Below are 18,671 nucleotides of genomic sequence, written 5' to 3'. Positions count from 1 at the left end.
ATAAAAAATAAAATTATCAATTGATGCCCTGGCCAGTGTGGCTCAGTTGGTTTGTGTGTCATCCAGTAAACTGAAAGGTTGTGGGTTTGATTTTTGGTCAGGGCACATGACTAGGCTGCAGGTTCAGTGCCTGGTAGGGGTGCATGCAAAAGGCAACCATTGATGTTTCCCTGGCACATCAGTGTTTCTCTTGCTCTCTCTAAAAGCAATAAGTATGTCCTCAGGAGAGAAAAAAAAAGAAAAATAAAATTATCAATTGATAATGGTGCTAGGATTTACATTAGGAATCACATGATCAAATAGATTGCTTTCCTGTGTTTTATTACAAAATTATTTTTATTGAGTTACCTACTCAAGTTTCAGACTTTTAAATTTTTTTCCTAAGGTATATTACTTTAGGGCTTTTAAAACTTCAAATCAGATTCCTTCCTATCCTTAAATTCAGTCCTGTCTCAGTTTAAGTCAATATCTATTGGCAAACATTGATTTAAATCTTATTCTTCTTAGCTATTATGACATACAGAAAAGTAGCCATCAGAGAAGCTTAACGTTTACCGATTGTTATTATGTGTTAGGGACCATAATTAGTACTGAATCTTAGTCTTCATGGAAGAACTGGGAAGGTAAGAAGTATGATCTCATCTGCATTTTAGAGACTAAAATGCTTGTAAGTAGGTTAGTGACAATAAGTCCAATTACTTGGTTAAGTAGAGACTGATGGACCTCTTGGCTGGAAAGGTAATTTTCTGTTTGTAATGGGTAATATGCGAGATGATATGTTGGTGCCTTATGAACATCCCACAACCTTTTGCCTAATAGCTTTGGCATCCACTGATGACAAAAGCCCCTGCTCTGCCATTATGCTACAGTGTGACAACACTCTTCCCAGCATCCACTCCACACTGTTCCTGTAACATTTAATAAACTGTAATATTACACTTATGTTCAGCATCTGAAGTTGTATGGCATTTAAAAGGCTTTAAAGGGCCAGTTAAGCAGTCACTTTTAACAGCAGAACTATATAATTTTATTAGCACCAGCTCCCAACTCTGTATTTCATGGTTCTCAACCTTGGCTACTCATTAGAAACATCTGAGGCATGTTAAAAGCTCAGGCGGTTTCAATGGTACCCCAAACCAATGAATCAAGAGTCTCAAGGATGACAGCCAGGTGTCAGTAGTTCGCAAAATTCCACAGGTTGATTCCCATATGCAAACAAGGACAAGAACCACTGCTCTCAATAATCTTAATGACATTTCTTACCATTTCAAATTCAGAAAGGTAGTTTGAGTCATAAGCTGACTTATGTTTTATAAAAAAGTGGGGAAAGTGCAACACTCAGTTTTCTTTAGAAAAATAGTGATCTTAAAATTCAGGATTCCTTAAGAATCAAACACCACAGATATAAGCCACACCATATGATTTCTGGGAAATCAGGTCCAGATTAAGATATATTTTCTGCCCAATTCTCCAAGGGACCTAACATTTTATAAGTGATTAAGAAGGTCCCAAATCTGGACTTTGTGACAAAGAAACAAAACTGGTAAGTTGGTGGAGGAAGCAGAGAGGGCAGCAGTCTAATTTTCTCTACAAGGTCTAAAACTGGCCTTTAGTGAGTTTCCTTCAGAGAAGAAACTGAGATCATCATGAAAATTAATGATATTCAGAAATTTCAAATCCACCCCTATACCACTTTTTCCAACCAGAGATTTACCGTATTTTCCCAAACTATACAAAAGTAGAGATTTCAAGTAAGAGCCCAGCCATTAGTCATGTCCATCTTTCTGGCAAATGCCAAACAAAATGATGGTGAAAACATCCTTACAATAGTTAACTACAAGTAATTGCATTTCAAAACCACAAACATCCTCCTAAAGAGTTTGTTACCGACAATTATGTAAGATTCATTCCTGCAAAAAAAATAAATAAATAAGGGGGAGAGGGAGGGAAGGAAGGAGAAAGAGTGGGGATAAATGTAGGGGTGGGAGAGCGGGAGAGGACGAGAGCATGAATATGAATAATCCAATCCTTTCTCCTGTCTGTTACATGACAGGAACAAATCCCCATGTGAGGATACTGTTAACCAATTTTATTATGCAATAAAACATTTGAAACCTAATAATAATAATGATATCCTTGGACTTTAATCACCTTCTGTCTTCTGCCAGCATTCATGAGATGGGTAACTGCCCAGTCCAGTAGGGAGGGTTTTCACCCAACTTTTGTAGGCCAGGGGGGAAGTCAAGCCCCTCTGCCTAAGTCCTGTTGCTAAATGTCCTAGGCAGTGGTGAGAGGTTGAAGCAAAGAGGGCAGCAGCAGCAAAATGTTATTAGTATGTTATGACAATGACAGTGACACTCATTACAACAGGGATGCCTAGGCAGGAATCCCATGAGCTCACTGTGTCAGCAATGAGGAGCTTCTCCTTAAGAAGACTGAAAACATTGGAGTATTTGTTGAGCCTGAATGCAGCCATGTAAAAGGAAAACAAGCCTGGTTAACTCTCCCCTCTTCTCTGACAACAGGAAGAACTTCGAGAAGAGAGTCAAGCTTTATAGAGCTCTAGTGCACCGGCCCCAAGTCCCCACCCCATTCGGTTCCATTGCAGAAGGGACGCTGGGTCAAAGGGTAGCTCAGGGTGGCCCAGAGCGGTGAGGATGCCGCGGTGTGAGGAGCCAAAGGGGAGAAAAGCCTTGAAGGGGTTCCAGCCACCAGGTGTGGATGGATGGCTGTGTTTTGTGCCAGAGGAGATTCTCCCAACTGGGGTCAAGCTAGAGAAGCCCTGAGCCCGGCGTTACCACATCCCTGTCAGCAGTGGTCATGGGAACCATGAACATGTTCAAAGTCAAGTCGCTGGCGCGGATCCTTATAGAGCACGCTGAATCCCTCAAAGAAAAACTGCTGTTTCTTTGCCCCACCCCCGCCCTCGCCACTTAAAAGTAGGCCTAGCACGTTATTGGACTCTGGAGAAAAATTGGGTACTGGAGAAAAATACGTGCCTCGCTAATCAAATGAAAGCAATAAATTCACAGCTACAGTAGCCTGGCCCTGGTGTCTTGGTTTTTGCATGGAGTGGCAGCTCTTCCTTTGAGAGAAATCTCATTCCCCACTTCACCACCTGAAGCGAAGCTGCTGGCCATAGTGCCTCAATTTAGAGGCTCCTCTAAATGCCTGAGCCTATTTCACTGGAGGTTCAGCTTAGCTGAAATCCAGTGTGCCACAGCACTGCCATTGTTCAACCTCAGCACCAGCTCTGCACAGCCATGGTGGGCAGAACTCAAGGCCATTCTCATTGCAGCAGGATGAGGCCAACATGGAATATGAACCTCAACTATGTCCCTCAGGGTCCGAGAAGCAGAGAGCTGGAATTAAACTTTAGGAAGGACCTATTGATCTTATTTCAGGCTATTATCTACTCTTACAACTCACTCAAAGCAGCTTAGACCAACCTGCTAGTCTTTGTTGTCATCACCAATAATCACAGAAAAAAAAATAGATGGACAAAAGCCAACCCACACCTTACTGGAGAGGCATTCAGTGGCCACTCTCCCCCACATGCAACCCAAAGGTGCACAGGGCACTGTAGTTAGGTTTTAGTCATCATTCCATTGGTCTAGGTGAGCCATGTGAGTAGTCATCAAATGGCTTCAGTCCTGATTGCCATGAATGACATAACCCAGGCACCCAGGCATCAGAAGCAGAATGTGGGGGACTAAGAACAAACAAATCAGTGTCTTCAATAAATATAATGGAAGTCAAAATAAAAAGAGCATGTAAGAATGAAATTTGTGACATAACCACATACAATATGGACCTTATATGGGTTTTGATTCAAACAAATCAGATGTAAAACTTAAGAGAAAGAAAATCTTGAACACTGACTAGATATTTGATGATATTAAAGAATTATTGAGTTTGGATACGGTAATTAGGTATTATATTTATGATTTTTAAAGAGTTCTTACCTTTTAGAGATACACACTAAATATAAGAAGACACATTTGGCACTTATTTCAAAATAGTTGATTAAACAAGGTATAATTTGATTATCATTGTAGGTGAGTGGTGATCACTGTACTATTTTCTCTATTTTTGTATGTTTGAAAGTTTCCATAATAAAAAGTGAAAAAATTAAGTTCTTGTATAAAAATATGTAACAAAGAGGCCGATAGTATTATTAGGGACAATTCACAAACATTGTAAGCAAAACAGCTTATTCCGCCTTAAAGTACTACCGTAAAGAGAAAAATGCAAATAGATGAATTCTAAAAAATTCCACAAATCCACTGGTAGCTACAATTTCCACATTCAATACATCATTCCCAAGTTAAAAGGCAAACATTTTAAAAGGAAGGTCTTGAACTTGCAAGGGATCACCCACAAGTTTAAGAATTCCAAACTTTCTGCATTCTCAGAACTTAGTCTCAATTTTTCACTTCAGTCCTTTTTCCAGATACCTTTGTATGAGATCATTATTCATATATTCAACAAATAGTGAGCACCCATTAAGTGCTAGGCTCCATGGGTATAATGGTGAACACAGAAGCGTTGCCCTCTAAAAGCAGATATTCTAGATAAGGTTGCAAATGTGGCCATTACAGCAAAATGTGCTAACAATGTAAGCGTATGTTTCTATAAACTTTTATTTTAAAGAATAAGTCTAAGAGTCAGAGTCATCATGAGACAGATTACATTTCATGATATAAATAATTTATTTTATATGTGCTATTGCCACCATTCTCAATTCTGAATACCTAAAATGCTATCTCTTTAAAACTCTGGTTCAAATGTTACATATTTTATACTAACTGGATAAAGAAATAGAATTGGCAGAGGAGCTTTGACTACCCCTAATGTTTTGACAAGAATACTTCACATTTCGAAGCTTAAAACCTTTTTTATGAAATAAAAATCAAAGAGTTTCTTCCCTCCTCCCACCTAAAGTCACTTATTTTACCATAAATAAACCCCTTGGAAATAGCCACGAGCTCCATTATCCTGTATGGTGGAAGCCCCCACCTCTTGGATAATATCTTAATGCCCCTAAATGATTCATTAAGTCTGACTATCCAACAATGTATCTATTGGTTGATTTCCCTGAAAATTTTCCCACCAAACACAGTATACTTTTAGCACAAGTTCATTCTATATTCATAATTTTTCAATTATAGTGCTTATGCCACTATTTTGTCAGGATAATTTATCAGGTATAAATACCTCTTTTTCTGTAATCTAAAACCAACTAAAAAAGAAAGCAGACACCAAGATACCAAAATCTTTCATGCTTAAAGGCAAATGTATTCAGTCCCTTTCCATGCAGCACATAACATGGTACTTATGTGCTTGTTATGCCTTTTCCAAATCGTTTGGGACAACCTTTGAGGATCCACTCATCCTCCAAGGTGAGCCATCTTGCAGTATGTTCTAGTAAGTATCTTATGTAGGGGGAAAGGAACATTGTTGCTGACCTACAGATTAGTCAAATGGGGAGTGTTCTGGGAGGAGAGTTAATGTCTATTGTCTCTTCCGTTGTTGTCATGAGGCTCACAGTAGGGCCATATCAGTTTGTACCAACAGATGCCTATAGAAGCCATTCAGATATGCTGCAGCAGGGAGGAAGGCACAGGAGAAGAGGAGGAGGAAGAGGAGACTCGATGTCCGATGATGGAGTGAAGAGGCTGCTAGTAAGAAAAAGCAGGAACAATGAGCCGTCCTCCTTAGGATGCCATGCCAAGGAGAAAGCCTCCAAAAAATCCACCAGTCACTAGAACGTTCTTCTTCACGAACGACACCATCTATAAACAGAAGATAGCACAATGGGCTATTTTGCTAAGGACATTATTATTATTAGAAATCATCTCTATTATCTATGTAATCTTGACAATGTCAATCCCCTCATCTGTTGAGTGGTTTGTACTTTAGCCACAGAGCAATAGAAGCCATGAACAGACTAACATGTAAAAGTGACCCCTGGCTGCTACGGGAAGCCCGATGGGAAGCAGGACAGATCAGGAGGTGAGACGATAGGTCTTTGGATCAGAGTGGTAGCAGAGCTGCTAGTGCACAGTGATCAAATTCAAGTGACAGGACTCTGTGTAACCAGATAACTGGCCATATGGGAGATGAGGAGGAGACGTCAAGGGCAATTAAATGGATTCTCTCTTTAGTAATACAGCTAAGAAATAGGCCCAAACATTCATGCAGGCACAGGGAAAGAAACAAAGTTCATGGGGGCAGTTACGGGGAAAGAGTAAAGCTGCATTCGATAAACTGGTTACAGAGGCAATTCATGATTTCCAATTTCATTCCTTCCATTTTCAACACCTACTCTCCAGTAGAGGCTGCTCACTCTGAAATTTCTCCTCCAAATTTCTCCATATATCCATCCTATCCATCCATCTGTCCATCTATCCACCTATCCTGCCCCCCACCCCGAGACCTCATCTTAAGTAGATGTTCTGAATTCTTCTCCTCACACTTCACATTAAGAAGAAGATTAACAGGAGAGGTCCTTATTTTGTTAAATTCCCAAGTCTCCAAACTCCTGTAAAAGTTCCCAGTTATCTGAAACTCAGAGCATATGCTTAGCACCCCTTTGCTTCTATGTCTATACTCTATAATCATTTCAGAGAGAACTTTCTTCCAAGTACAACCACCACCTCGGAAAGTGTTACTAGGGACAACACACCTGGTATTCTGGCCTAATCATTTCTTCAATCGAAGTACAATGACTTCATCACCAAACTATTTAAAGCCACTCACATCCTGACCTTCCCCTGACCTTTTCCACTCTCTACTCCACTCTTCGGAGACCCTCTAGCCCCCTCACTCCCACTGGGCCTAAGTCTCTTGTGTCACTTTCACTCCCCGACTCAACTGGACCTCACATTTCCCTACTTGAGGCGCTGTCTTTTCCATCTGCCATCAAGGGGAATGGAAAAAAAATCATACAACTTCCTAAAATAATTGTTTTCATTCATTATCTTTCTTACTTCCTACTCATTCTTCAAGTTGCTATAGTTTCACTTTCAACTCCACCACCTCACTAAAACTGTTCTCAGTGAAGCCACTGTTGTGGCTAAATACTGAATTTGTAGTTTTCATTCCCTACTTCCCAAGTGAGATAATGGGCTCTGAGGGGGGAACCAGCCACTATCCCTGAGGCATGTGACAGTGCCAGGCCATGGACAGGACTACAGAAATTTGCCCTGGCAGGCATGGCTCAGTTGGCTGGGCAACGTTCCACAAAGCACAAGGTTGCCAGTTCAGTTCCTGGTCAGGGCACAAGCCTAGGTTGGGGGGTTCAGTCGCCCATCAGGGTGCATGTGGAAGACAATGGATCAATGTTTCTCTCCCTCTCTCTTTCCTTCCCCTCTCTCTAAAAAAATAAAGAAATATGCTTTAAAAAGCGAAGAAATACAGAAATTTGTGGAATAAACCAATTCCAAACCTTTTGGTTAGTTTATAATAAGTTTCCTCTGTGAGTCAACAGTTGGTTCTAATCAAACATAAACCTCATCATTAAAGAAGTTTTCAACAATCATGTATTACTTTTATAACTGTTTGAATAATAAAGTTTTGGCACAATGACAAATGTCTAACTTTCATAACCTGAGTTTGAAGAAGAGGAATGGAAGGAGGGAAGGAAGAGGAGGAACTATCCTGGGCCCCCACAAATGCCACTTTCCACTCTGGGACCAGCTTTGGCCAACTATTTGCCACCATACAAAAGCTGTCATCATGTACTTGGTAATGCAGAGTTCTGTTCAGTATTTTTCTAGTCTGCTAAGTCATTTACCACTCATCTATCTGCTTTCCAACTCCCAAATATTTGCTGACATTTGTTGTCTACTGGTATTCTTCTCCTGTTCTATTGGTCCTTGTGGGTTTAATTATTTTTGTTTTGTTACTGCCATTTAGATAAATTTCATAAGGAAGCAGACATAAATGCTTGTGTTTAATCTACCATGTTTAACCTAAGTTCCTCTGCTACCACATATTCTATTTGATTGCACGACTTCCTCCTATCACTGCTACTAGAGTGTAAGTGCCTCAAGAACAAGGCCTACTTCAATCTACTCTTAAATCATAAATCCCTCCTCTTTTCTCTGTGAAATCAGAACTCCATTGCTCCAGGATATGAAATGTGCCAGGAACCTTGATCCTGGTTTATTTCCCTCAAGTTCAGGGTATTTATGTCTTTTTTTAAAGAATTTATTCATTTATTTTTAGAGAGAGGGGGAGGGAGGGGAAGAGAGAGAGAGAAACATCAATGTGCAGTTGCCGCTCGAGCCCCCTGCCAGGGACCTGGCCCGCAACCCAAGCATGTGCCCTGACTGGGAATCGAACCAGAGACCCGACCCTTTGGTTCACAGGCTGGCACTCAACCCACTGAGCCACACCAGTCAGGACGGGGCACTTACGTCTTTGGGACATCTGACATATTTTTAAAGGTAATAAAGCAGTAGTAAAATGCATCCTTTTAAAAAGGAAAAAATTTCCCTGTTCCTTCAGTGCCAGCCTATATAACCTAACTTGCCTTTATGCATTAGATCAGGGGTCAGCAAACTATACCCCATAGGCCAAATCCAGCTGGATGCATGTTTTTAAATAAAAGTCCATCACAACACAACTGCACTCAGTTGTCTATATATCACCTATGGTCATTTTTTTTACTACACAGTGGAGTTCAGTAGTTGTAACAGAGAGCACATGCTTACAGAGCTGAAATTATTTACCATTTGGCCATTTACAAAAAAAGGTTGCCAACCGCTGGGCTAGACATTCCACTAGTTATATGTAGGACAAGTATGGACATTTCAGAGATGTGTGTGCATGGATATAAAATGATCATATCGGCTATACAAGCTGCATCCTTATCCTCCCACTTGTTGCACTGTCCCCATCCCTACAAGAACTAGTTAAAGGTGACTGACTCACATACATGCACATATTGCTTCTCATTCTCACTCACTGACATGTCACCAAACACTTCAATTAACCAACTTTAAAAAAAAAAAGTCTCTGAGGTGAAGCTGTTCCATCCAAAGCTGGCAAATAGGTGTGTCTAGCCCCATTTTTGCACATACAAAATTGTCTGCACCCTTCACACATTTCACAGAAACAAAACCAGTCTCACCTCCTCAGCTTTGCTTTTCACCTCCGTAGGTAAGTGGTTGCTCTTACGGATCTTCAGCTGTTCCTTGGCTTTTTTCATGTCCTTCTCTACTCGTTGCCAGTCAACTTTGATGTATCCAGTATGGTTTGCAAGCTACAGTTTCAACAACAAGAGCAAGTAATAAGGAACACGGGCTTGTTGTTTCTTTTTGTCAGGATAGATCACTGAAGTACATTATCAAAAACCTTTCTGACTTTCCATTTTTGGAGACATTTGCCATCCAGTTCTCTGTACGACAATGACATTCACTCCACATTGTGCAAGGCCCAACATCTGGCACCAGATATCAATAGATTGCCCTATAATGACTGCTGACAATTACTTTATTTATACTCTTACGCCTCGCTAAAAAGTTTTAAATTAGCTTTAAAAAATAAAATGGTAAAATCAGAATTGGAAGTAAAGATGTAAGGTTGCCCTGGCTAGTGTGGCTCAGTGGACTGAGCACCGGCCTGCGAACCGAAAGCCTGATGGTTTGATTCCCAGTCAGGGCATATGTCTGGGTTGTGGGCCAGGTCCCCAGTATGGGGTGCTCAAGAGGCAACCACACATTCATGTTTCTCTTTCTCCCTCCCTTCCCCTCTCTCTAAAAATCAATAAATAAAATCTTTAAAAAACAGATGGAAGGTTAAGAAACAAACTTTACAGCCAACGTAAGTCTGAGTTTTGTTTTGTTTTTTTTTAATAAAGCAAGGCTGTCAGGTAGTAATTATTGCTGCCTTAGAAAAATCTAGCACATGGCCCCATGGAGATTTCTCACAAGTGACTTCATATAAAGGGTACTGAGAGAAGTACACCCAAACATAACTATAGAATATGTCTACGACCCTTGGCAAACACAGCAGGTACAAACACTAAAATTCAGTGAAAACAATTTCATTGAGAATGGATAAAACTGGATAAAATATTCAAATATACAATTTTCTGGTGGATTAGCACTATCCATGAAACCAAGAAACTGATAACAGCCTAGCAATCAATCCTCCATCAATATCACTTCTCTCCACCAAATTTATGTTAAGTCATATCTACCTCTAAATATCTAAATATCTAAATATCTGACTATCTCTAAATATCTCAAGCTCTTCTCCCCTCTATAGTTTCCTCCTGCACTGTTGCTCTTCCTCTAGTCTGTATTTTAGTTAGTGGTACCACCAACTAAGTTGCCCAAACCAGGCTGGAGAAATTATTTGCAATATATATAATAAACAAAACAATATTCATAAAAAGTGAAATTTTCCTAGAGCTCGGTAAGAAAAAAACCCACTAGAAAAGTGGGTAAAGGCAACTGACAGAAGAAAGTGGCCAAAAAAAGGAAAAGTTCAACTTCACAAGCAATCAAGGAAATTAAAATTAATGAGCAACTATAATTTTTTATCAGATTGGAGACAATTAAAAGATTGGAAATATCCATCATTCATAAGGATGTGCGAAAACAGACACTTTTATCCACTCTTACTGAGAGTGTTATAAATTGGAAGATAGCCTTACGAGTGAGAACAAATGTGCAAGGGAAGCCATGAGAGCAACTAAAGCTATCATGTATCTAGGAATAAAATCAAACCATAGATATATAAGAACTATATGGAAAGAAACAATAAGTTTATGCAAAGACATTAAAGAGGCCCTGTAAGGGAGCTATGATAAGAAATATGTACTTATGTCCCCATTTTATAAATAACAAAACAAAATGCAATTAGTAATTGATGAAGTTTGACTCAAAAGTCACTAGCATTTCAAATAGTACATGTAAACAAGTGCAAAGGCTATTCTAGTGTAATAGAACCAGGACTATATTACAGCTGCTCACACCACGTCCCTAATGGTCAAGTGGAATTTCCAAACATCTAAGAATATTTCACATACAGACCTGAAGGAGAAAAAATCCTCCTCCCACAGCTGTTGCAGCCAACTTTCCAACTTTCTGGAATATGAAACCCGTGCACCTACAAAAATCAAACCAACAACAGACAAGTTGACAGGCTGTCAGGTACACGGAAACAGTTGTGAGATACACACACACACACACACACACACACACACGCACGCATTAAATATATAAATATTTTATATATATCAACTATTATCCAGCCATAAAAAATAGAAAAAAACCTTATCATTTGCAACAACATGGATGGAGCTTGAGGGCATTATGTTAAGTGAAATAAGTTACACAGAGAAAGGCTGTACGATCTCATTTACATGTGGAATCCTAGAAAAGGGTTAGAGGGCAAGGGGAGGGAGAACTGAAGGGAGGGAGTCAAAAGGTACAAGCCTGCAGTTATAAGACAAATAACAGGGACATAATATACATGATATATAGGAAAGTTATATCATAACTTTCTTCTTCTGCTATTTCATTGTGGGTGTACAAAAATGCCTTCGATTTCTGAATATTGACTTTGTATCCTGCTGTTTTGACAAATTCATGTATTAGGTCGAGTAGTGTTTTGGTGGAGTCTATAGGGTTTTCAAATATACAATTTGAAAGTATATTCAAGTCGTATATATAGGAAAGTTATTACAAGAGCAAATCCTAAGAGTTCTCATCACAAAAAGAAATTTTTTCTTTCCTTTTTATTGTGTCTATATGAAAGGATGGATGTTAACCAAACCTATTGAAACCATTTTACAATATATGTAAATCAAATCATCATACTGTACACCTTAAAGTTATACAGTGATGTGTGCCAATTATTTCTCAATAATACTGGAGTAAAATGAAAATAGATAATAACTACCAATTTCAGAGGTGTTGTGAGAAGGAAAATACACAGTATATAATACTATATAATATATATAAATATTAATATATATTATATATTATATGTTTTTTAAACAGCCCCTGGTATGTAGTAAATACTATGTGTAACCATCAAATGGCACTTAAACATGTTGTTCGGATAAATGCTACACATCAAGTGATCTATTTCACTCAATGTCAATGTGCCTTTTATTGGTTAAAGAAAATGGTTCCTATAACTGCAACATTAAACCATGTTAAAAAAAAAGACACTTGACATCTTTCACATTACTTACCATCCAGTGACACCTCCAATTAACAGCTGGGTTGCCACACTATACTTTTCAGCTGAGGGTCCAGATTCCTGGCCAAACAGCTTGCGCCACCATGGCTGCTTCTTAGCAAGTTCTGCAAGGTCCAGTGAGTCAAAATTTCCTACAAGAATTAAGATGTTGAATGAGAAAATAGTTACTTTTACAATGAATCACTAACATGCCCTACTAGATTAAGAGATTTTTAAAGAGGTAGTTGTAGTAAGAACCTCCACATATTATTCTATTTTAAATAGTAAATTAACTCTGAAATTCTGACTGGCAATTTTTAAAAATCAGAATAAAATCAACAGGTAATATCTCTTAGAGGAAAAAAAACCTAGACAATACAGAACCAGTACTCTAGTTTTTCCTCTCAAATTTAAAAACAACCAAAAGGACCTAGGAAAAACTGCTAGTAATCTTTAATAATGCATCCTAAATGAAATGGATTTTCTTCATTTCCTCCTGTTCTTCAGGAGTAACTCAATACTATTCAGGAGCCCACAAATTCACAAATTCTCAGTTATTATGTGGATCTATAGTGATAATAAATATAAGAGGTAATGTTGCATTGAGCTCTTACTAGTTACCAGAAAATATGCTAAGCAATAAACATGTATATCTAATTAAATCCACAGAACAAGGTGTTATTTATTAACCCCACTGTACAACTAAAAAATGGAAGCTCAGAAGTTATTTTGCCAAGAAGGGAAGAAGACTTAATAAAATGTCTAATCCCTAAAACTATCATTTTTTGCAGATGACATGATAGCATACATAGAAAATCCTATAGACTCCACCAAAACACTACTCAACATAATAAGTGAATTTGGCAAAACAGCAGAATACAAAGTTAATATTCAGAAATCGAAGGCATTTTTGTACACCAACAATGAAATAGCAGAAGAAGAAATCAGAAAAAAATACGATTTTCTATAGCAACAAAAAAATAAATAAATAAAGTACCTAGGAATCAATTTAACCAAGGAGGTAAAAGACCTGTACACAGAAAACTATAACAACACTGAAGAAAGAAATTAAGGAAGACACAAATAAATGGAATCATATACCATGTTCATGGATTGGAAGAATTAACATCATCAAAATGTCCAGACTCCCCAAAGCAATTTACAGATTCAACGCAATCCCTATTAAAATACCAATGATGTATTTCGCAGATATAGAACAGACATTTCAAAAATTTATATGGAACCATAAATGACCCCAAATAGCTGAAGCAATTTTGAGAAAGAAAAACAAAGTAGGAGGAATCACAATACCAGACATCAAACTATATTACAAGGCCACTGTAATCAAAACAGTCTAGTGCTGGCACAAGAACAGACACATAGAACAGTGGAACAGAATAGAAAGCCCAGAAATAAACCCATGTCTCTATGGTCAATTAATATTTGACAAAGGGGGCAGAAGCATAAAATGGAGCAATAATAGCCTCTTCAACAAATGTTGTTGGGAGACCTGGACAGCCACATGCAAAAAATTGAAATTGGATCACCAACTGACACCATTCACAAAAATAAACTCAAGATGGATAAAGGACTTAAATGTAAGTTGTGACACCATAAAATTCCTAGAGAAGAACATAGGCAGGAAACTCTCAGATATCCCACACAGCAATATTTTCACCAATATATCCTCTAGGAAAGAATAAACAAGTGGGACCTCATCAAAAGAAGAAGCTTCTGCATTGCTAAAGAAAACATAAGCAAAATGAAAAGGGAACCAACCGTATGGGAAAATATACTTGCTAATGATATATCAGATAGAGGTTTGATCTCCAAAATATATAAAGAACTCACACGACTCCACTCCAAGCAGACAAACAACCCAATTAAAAAATGGGCAAAGGACCTGAACAAACACTTCTCAAAGGAAGAGATACAGAGGGCCCAGAGACATATGAAAGGATGCTCAGCATCAGTAGCCATCAGAGAAATGCAAATTAAAACCACCATGAGATACCACCTCACACGAGTCAGAATGGCCATCATAAGCAGATCAACAAACTACGGGGGCTGGCAAGGCTGTAGAGAAAAGGGAACCCTACTACACTGCTGGTGGGAATGCAGACTGGTGCAGCCACTGTGGAAAACTGTGGAATTTCCTCAAAACCTAAAAATGGAACTGCCTTTTGATCCAGTGATTCCGCTGCTGGGATTACAGCCTAAGAATCCCAAAACGCCAATTCAAAAGAAGCTATGCACCCCAATGTTCATAGCAGCACAATTTACAATAGCCAAGTGCCGAAAGCAACCTAAATGCCCATCAGTAGATAAATGTATCAAAAAACAATGGTACATTTACACAATGGAATACTACGCAGCAGAAAGAAAGAGCTACTACCCTTCACAACAGCATGGATGGAACTGGAGAGCATTATGCTAAGTGAATAAGCCAGGCAGTGAAAGAAAAATACCATATGATCTCACCTATAAGTGGAACCTAACCAACAAAACAAACAAGCAAGGAAAATATAACCAGCAACATCAAAAGAAAAAAGAAACCAACAGAGTCAAGAGGGAAGGGGGGGTGGGGGAAGGGATGGGAAGGATCAAGTCAAGGAACATGTATAAAGGTCCCATGGAGGAAGCCAAGGTGGGGAAGAATGGAGGGAGGGAGGTGGAGGAGGGGCCAGAGGAAAGTGATGGCAGGAAGGTGGAGACAAATGTATTTGAACAAAAAATAAAAATTAAAAAAATGTCTAATCCCTTTCTCTGGGGGAAGATAATTAGGGAATATTTAATGAAAAATGCACTACACTGTAAATAACAAAACACCACACAGAGAAATTGAAGAATGACCTTAATTAATGGATATATATCTATGTTTTGCAAGACCCAATATTTTTAAGATGTTCATTCTCCCCATATTGGTCTATAGACTCAATGTAATCCCAATCAAAAACCAGGTTTTTATCTAGAAATTGACTGCTTCTAAAATTTATAGGGAGATGCAAAGGGCCTAGAGTACTGTTCCCGTTACTGTGGCTATACAACAAATTACCCCCAAAGCTTCATGGAGCAAAACAATCATTTATTATGCTCTCAGACTTGGTGGATCAGGAATTCAGACAGGATACAGTATCACAGCACATGTGTTTCATGATGTCTGAGGCTTCAACTGGAAGACTTACAGGTAGGGGTCTGGAATCACCTACTACAGTCATACACAGTCTGCCTCTGTATGTAGAGTAGTTTAGGCTTTCTTAAAGCATAGTGTCTAGGTTCAAGCATGCCTGTTGTCCCAAAGGAGGAAGTGAGAGAGAGAGGGAGTCCGAGTGCTGGGCAGAAGCTATATTACCAATTGACACCTAGCTTCTGAAGCCAAGCAATATTACTTCCATGGCAGATCATGTTGGAGCAGTCACAAACTCCCATTCAGATCAAGAGGAACTACAGACCACATCACTCAGTGTAAGAAATATCAAATTCACAGTGAAAGAAAATAAAAAAGGATGTGGAATGGAAGCTGTTGCTGCAGTTATTTAGGAAAAGACAATGTGCCATAAGTAGCCAAAGCGATTTTTGGGGGAAAAAAAAGGGACAAACGTCAAGGACTTTGCAGACTTACAAAGCTACCATATTTGACACAATGGAGACATCACCTAAGGATACACAAACATATAAATGGAAGAGAATATAGAGTCCAGAAGCAGATCTATACATACAGTCATTTGATTTTCAAAACATGACACCAAGGTAATTCAGTGCGGAAAAAAAGTCTTTTCAACAAATTGTGCTGGAACTATTAAGTATTTGTAAAAACAAAAACCTAAATATGCACCTTACATATCATATAGAAAATATAATTCAAGAATTAATTCAAGATGGATTATAGATCTCAATTCAGCAGAACCAAAATATGAATGTGAGGCCCTGGGCCTTCTATGGCCTCACAGGTAATTAAATAGGAAAAAAAATTCTAATGCAATAACAAAACATTATTGCTATGTTGAAGGAACTCTCTCCCTGGGTTAAATATCACTGAAAACAAGAATGAGTTTTGAGTTTTGCTTTATCGTAATTTTACCAAGCCCCTTAGCTCAAAAAGAGCTCCAAAGGGGGATCAAATTACAGACACTTAGTTGACACAATTTCATTCAGTCATTCAACAAACACTACAGAGCACTATATAGACAAAAATAAGTCACTAGCCTTGCTCATGGGATATCAATGATCAGTGTTTTATGATCATCACAATGATAAAGATTGAAATTCCTCCAAACAATTTCCTAGGGGCAAATACTTGGTCAACCTACACATTTTAAGTAATAAAAGCAGTCTGCTCTGCAGGAAAATAATTATATTGTGTACTTCAATCCCTTAGCCACATATATTCAGTGGTGTGCTGGTAAATGTTTAACAACCAGTTTTAATTTCCATGGTGGGTTCACTCAGTGTGAGTGTAACATCACTGAATTGTGACATCACTGAACACAGAGTTTGGGAAAAGATGCTCAGTAGCGTTCTATGCTATTATTTCCACCACACAGACAAAATAAATGTAAATAGCCTTAAAAGCATAGATAACAGTATAACACAGCAAACAATAAAGTGATGAGTTTTGAGTATTTTCATTGCTTTTTTAAAATCCTCACCCAAGAACATGCTGATTATTTATTTTTACTGTTTATGCTATTACAGTTGTTCCCCCTTTTTCTCCCTTTCCCCACCTCTACCCAGCCCCACTCTCTCCCGCCTCTAAGTCAATCCCCATATTGTTGTCCGTGTCCACGGGCTGTACAAAAATGCTCTTTGGATAATCCCTTCACTATCTTCCATCCAGTCCCTCACCCCCCACCCTGCCCCGGCACAGATGTCAGTCTGCTTCATATATCTAAACATGCTTATTGATTTTATTTTCTTATTTATTTTTATCTTTTAGATTTTATTTATTTTTAGAGAGGGGAAGAGAAGGAAAAAGAGAGGGAGAGAAACATCAACGTGTGGCTGCCTCTTGAGCGACCCCTACTGGGGACCTGGCCCGCAAACCAGGCCTGTGCCCTGACTGGGAATCAAACTAGCGACCCTTTGGTTTGCAGGCCGGCACTCAATCCACTGAGCCGCACCAGCCAGGGACAAACATGCTTATTGATTTTAGAGAGAGAAGGGAAAGAAGGGAGAGAGAGAGGTAGAGAAACAGAGATGTGAGAAACAAAGATGGGTTGCCTCTCGAACGCGCCCCAACCAGGACCAAACCCGTAACCCAGGCATGTACCCTGACCAGGAATCAAACCCAGCTTTTGGTTTCCCGGACGGCGCTCCAACCAACTGAGCCACACCGGCCAGGGCCACTGGCTCTGTTTTAAACATAATTTATGCAATTTTAATTTTATATAATTACGTTTTCAATGATGGCTCTGTTTAGTTATCAGATCTTGTAAGCAAGTACTAAAGTGAATATAACCATGAAGCATTCAAAGAAGTAGGGTAAGAAGAACAATTTAAACACGTGCTCCACTGCGTATTATTTTATTGGGAATCTTCTTTTGGCTACGCAGACTAATTAAAAAGACTATTTCAAAGTACCATCCCAAGTATACTCCTCTCTGAAAACCATCAATAGCGCCAAGGGAGGCGCCTTGCACACAGAAAAACACTTGCCAAGTGTTTGCGATGAACGTCCAAAGGGATAAAGCAGCCGCCTTAACCTCAAAGTGCCAGTGCCTTCCGAGAACAGTGACGGAATGTCTCAGGGCTTAGATTTTTGGGGACGGCGCCAGAAGTCTAAATGAACCCAATAGGAGACAACACCTCGGGGCAGTTCGGCCCCAGCCTAGCGCCTGACCTTGACCGGACCCTGGGATCGGGCGGGCCGGGGGCAAACCCGGGATGCCCTCCCCGCCCCTGAGCTGCTTGGGTTCCCTGGGAAATTATGCCAGCGTGTGAAGCCCTTCACGTCCGCAAACCCGAAAAGCGGCCCCCCGCGGCGCCGACGACGCGCGCACCCGTCCCTACCTTGACTGGACGCGGCCATTTCAGCGATCTCGTCTCGCGATGACACCCGCGGAGGCTCAGCGCTGTAGGACACGGAGTGGCGTGCCGTTTTCGCCGCAACCTGGCTTCCGGCACGTGGGACAGATGTTTCCATTCCCCTGGCCGCAGCGGAAGAGGGCGGGCTGTGCTCGCCGCGGTCACTCCCTACCCCTGGCTCACATATGCGTCACAAGGCTCCAGAGGCTGAGTCACGGGCCCCGACGCCACGCCCAGCAGATGCCTCGGGACGCGCGTGCGCAGAAAGAGTTTCCCAGCAGCGTTTCGCTTTAGTACAATGCTGAGGTTGATGTGCACCTGTCAGAAGTTTCATGGGCATAGTCCTGACTCAGCCCTCCGCTAGTAAAGATTATTTTACCTATTACTTTACTAAAAATAAAGGAAACAGGCATGTCATGTTTGTTCATGTGAACATTGAGCAA

The 18,671-nt window shown here is 39.8% G+C and overlaps 1 protein-coding gene across 1 annotated transcript; it reads right to left on the bottom strand.

Moving 5' to 3' along the window:
* Positions 1-4,693: 4,693 nt before the first annotated feature.
* On the bottom strand, positions 4,694-18,416 carry FUNDC2 (FUN14 domain containing 2). Its single transcript, XM_054572239.1, has 5 exons — positions 18,214-18,416; positions 12,218-12,356; positions 11,049-11,124; positions 9,140-9,271; positions 4,694-5,795 (listed from the first exon to the last, which is right to left on the bottom strand). Exons 1-5 carry the CDS (start codon positions 18,344-18,346, stop codon positions 5,718-5,720), a joined length of 558 nt encoding a protein of 185 aa, XP_054428214.1. The 5' UTR covers positions 18,347-18,416; the 3' UTR covers positions 4,694-5,717.
* Positions 18,417-18,671: the final 255 nt, after the last annotated feature.

This window comes from Pteronotus mesoamericanus, unplaced genomic scaffold (genome assembly GCF_021234165.1).
Source record: "Pteronotus mesoamericanus isolate MK-2021 breed Mesoamerican mustached bat unplaced genomic scaffold, CSHL_Meso_final contig_226, whole genome shotgun sequence".
Taxonomy (NCBI): domain Eukaryota; kingdom Metazoa; phylum Chordata; class Mammalia; order Chiroptera; family Mormoopidae; genus Pteronotus; species Pteronotus mesoamericanus.
This window is presented reverse-complemented; position numbering and strand designations above follow the sequence as displayed.